Raw genomic sequence first — 2500 nt, 5'->3', positions numbered from 1 at the left:
TAGAAAGGTCAAGTTCCATCAGAGGTTAGAGATAGAAAGGTCAAGTTCCATCAGAGGTTAGAGATAGAAAGGTCAAGTTCCATCAGAGGTTTGAGATAGAAAGGTCAAGTTCCATCAGAGGGTTGAGATAGAAAGGTCAAGTTACATCAGAGGTTTGAGATAGAAAGGTCAAGTTCCATCAGAGGGTTGAGATAGAAAGGTCAAGTTCCATCAGATGTTTGAGATAGAAAGGTCAAGTTCCATCAGAGGTTTGAGATAGAAAAGTCAAGTTCCTTCAGAGGTTTGAGATAGAAAGGTCAAGTTCCATCAGAGGTTTGAGATAGAAAGGTCAAGTTCCATCAGAGGTTAGAGATAGAAAGGTCAAGTTCCATCAGAGGTTTGAGATAGAAAGGTCAAGTTCCATCAGAGGTTTGAGATAGAAAGGTCAAGTTCCATCAGAGGTTTGAGATAGAAAAGTCAAGTTCCATCAGAGGTTTGAGATAGAAAGGTCAAGTTCCATCAGAGGTTTGAGATAGAAAGGTCAAGTTCCATCAGAGGTTTGAGATAGAAAAGTCAAGTTCCATCAGAGGTTTGAGATAGAAAGGTCAAGTTCCATCAGAGGTTTGAGATAGAAAGGTCAAGTTCCATCAGAGGTTAGACATAGAAAGGTCAAGTTCCATCAGAGGTTTGAGATAGAAAGGTCAAGTTCCATCAGAGGTTAGAGATAGAAAGGTCAAGTTCCATCAGAGGTTTGAGATAGAAAGGTCAAGTTCCATCAGAGGTTTGAGATAGAAAGGTCAAGTTCCATCAGAGGGTTGAGATAGAAAGGTCAAGTTCCATCAGAGGTTTGAGATAGAAAGGTCAAGTTCCATCAGAGGTTTGAGATAGAAAAGTCAAGTTCCTTCAGAGGTTTGAGATAGAAAGGTCAAGTTCCATCAGAGGTTTGAGATAGAAAGGTCAAGTTCCATCAGAGGGTTGAGATAGAAAGGTCAAGTTCCATCAGAGGTTTGAGATAGAAAGGTCAAGTTCCATCAGAGGTTTGAGATAGAAAAGTCAAGTTCCTTCAAAGGTTTGAGATAGAAAGGTCAAGTTCCATCAGAGGTTTGAGATAGAAAGGTCAAGTTCCATCAGAGGTTAGAGATAGAAAGGTCAAGTTCCATCAGAGGTTTGAGATAAAGGTCAAGTTACATCAGAGGTTTGAGATAGAAAGGTCAAGTTCCATCAGAGGTTTGAGATAGAAAGGTCAAGTTCCATCAGAGGTTTGAGATAGAAAGGTCAAGTTCCATCAGAGGTTTGAGATAGAAAGGTCAAGTTCCATCAGAGGTTTGAGATAGAAAGGTCAAGTTCCATCAGAGGTTTGAGATAGAAAGGTCAAGTTCCATCAGAGGTTTGAAAAATTCAAGGAAGTAGACTTTCAGAAGAAACTTTATGGCATAAAAAATATGTCCCCCCCTTCTCTTGCAGGGTTGGGCACAGACCTGAGCACTACCACCCAGTCTGGAGAACTCCCCCCCAAAGAGCGTGAACGCGAACGCGGTCGAGCCAAAGACCGCAGGCACCACCATCATCACCACCACCACGGTGGCTCCATGGAGAAGGAGGGGCGCTTCGGGCCAGACAGACACGGGCCAGAGTTCACCCACAGACACCCCCACGACCGGGGGGACAGACACTGGTCCCGCTCTCCTAGTGAGGGGCCCGACGGACGGGGCCACAGACAGGTGGGCACCACACAGCGACGGACGGGAGATGAGAAGCATAAGCATATACACACAAACATACACACACAAATGCATGTGAAGTACACACATAGACTGCACATACTGTATACGGCCTCACACACACACAGTCTCACACACACACCGTTATTCCTCTCTATAGTATATCTTTCTCAGGGAAGTGGAAGAAGTCCTTCGTCAAGCACCCTGGAGAACAGGTGGATTATAATGGTTCTTTCTCCTCATCCCATTGGTGGAAATGGAAAACTAACCAATGGAGAAGCAGCTGGAGTGATCTAACCATTAATCTTTGATTTAGAGTTCTGCCTTGTTGGTTAACTACCACTACTTACAGATATCAATTTCTCTTTTTCTGTTATCTTTTACTTTTTCTTTCTTTCTTTGTCACTGTTTCTCTCTCTGTCCATTTTTCTTGATGTGGCTCTCGTGGCTTCAATGTGTGTGTGCTCTTTTGCCTCATTGGCGGTTTGGTTGTTATGGTTTTCAATGTTGCTGTCTTTCCACTTTTCTTTTCTCTCTCCTTATCTCTGTCTATCTATCTACCTATATCTATCCCCCTAATCCTCTCTCCTTATCTCTGTCTATCTATCTACCTATATCTATCCCCCTACTCCTCTCTCTTTATCTCTGTCTATCTATCTACCTATATCTATCCCCCTACTCCTCTCTCTTTATCTCTAACTATCTACTATATCTATCCCCCTACTCCTCTCTCTTTATCTCTAACTAACTATATCTATCTACTCCTCTATCTTTATCTATCTATCTATCTATCCCCCTAC

At 42.8% G+C, this 2500-nt stretch overlaps 1 protein-coding gene across 1 annotated transcript in view; it reads left to right on the top strand.

Moving 5' to 3' along the window:
- Positions 1–1700, top strand: part of LOC139402159 (voltage-dependent P/Q-type calcium channel subunit alpha-1A-like) — a gene marked incomplete at its 3' end in the record, with an annotated part of 19308 nt that extends 17608 nt beyond the window's left edge. The window contains exon 7 of the mRNA XM_071146245.1: positions 1444–1700. Coding sequence (XP_071002346.1) covers positions 1444–1700 — 257 coding nt within the window. The remainder of the gene's footprint in view (positions 1–1443) is intronic.
- Between the last annotated feature and the right edge of the window lie 800 nt (positions 1701–2500).

Source organism: Oncorhynchus clarkii, unplaced genomic scaffold, assembly GCF_045791955.1.
Source record: "Oncorhynchus clarkii lewisi isolate Uvic-CL-2024 unplaced genomic scaffold, UVic_Ocla_1.0 unplaced_contig_10649_pilon_pilon, whole genome shotgun sequence".
NCBI classification, from domain to species: Eukaryota; Metazoa; Chordata; class Actinopteri; order Salmoniformes; family Salmonidae; genus Oncorhynchus; species Oncorhynchus clarkii.
The sequence above is the reverse complement of the archived record's forward strand: the minus strand, read 5'-3'. Positions and strand labels throughout refer to the sequence as shown.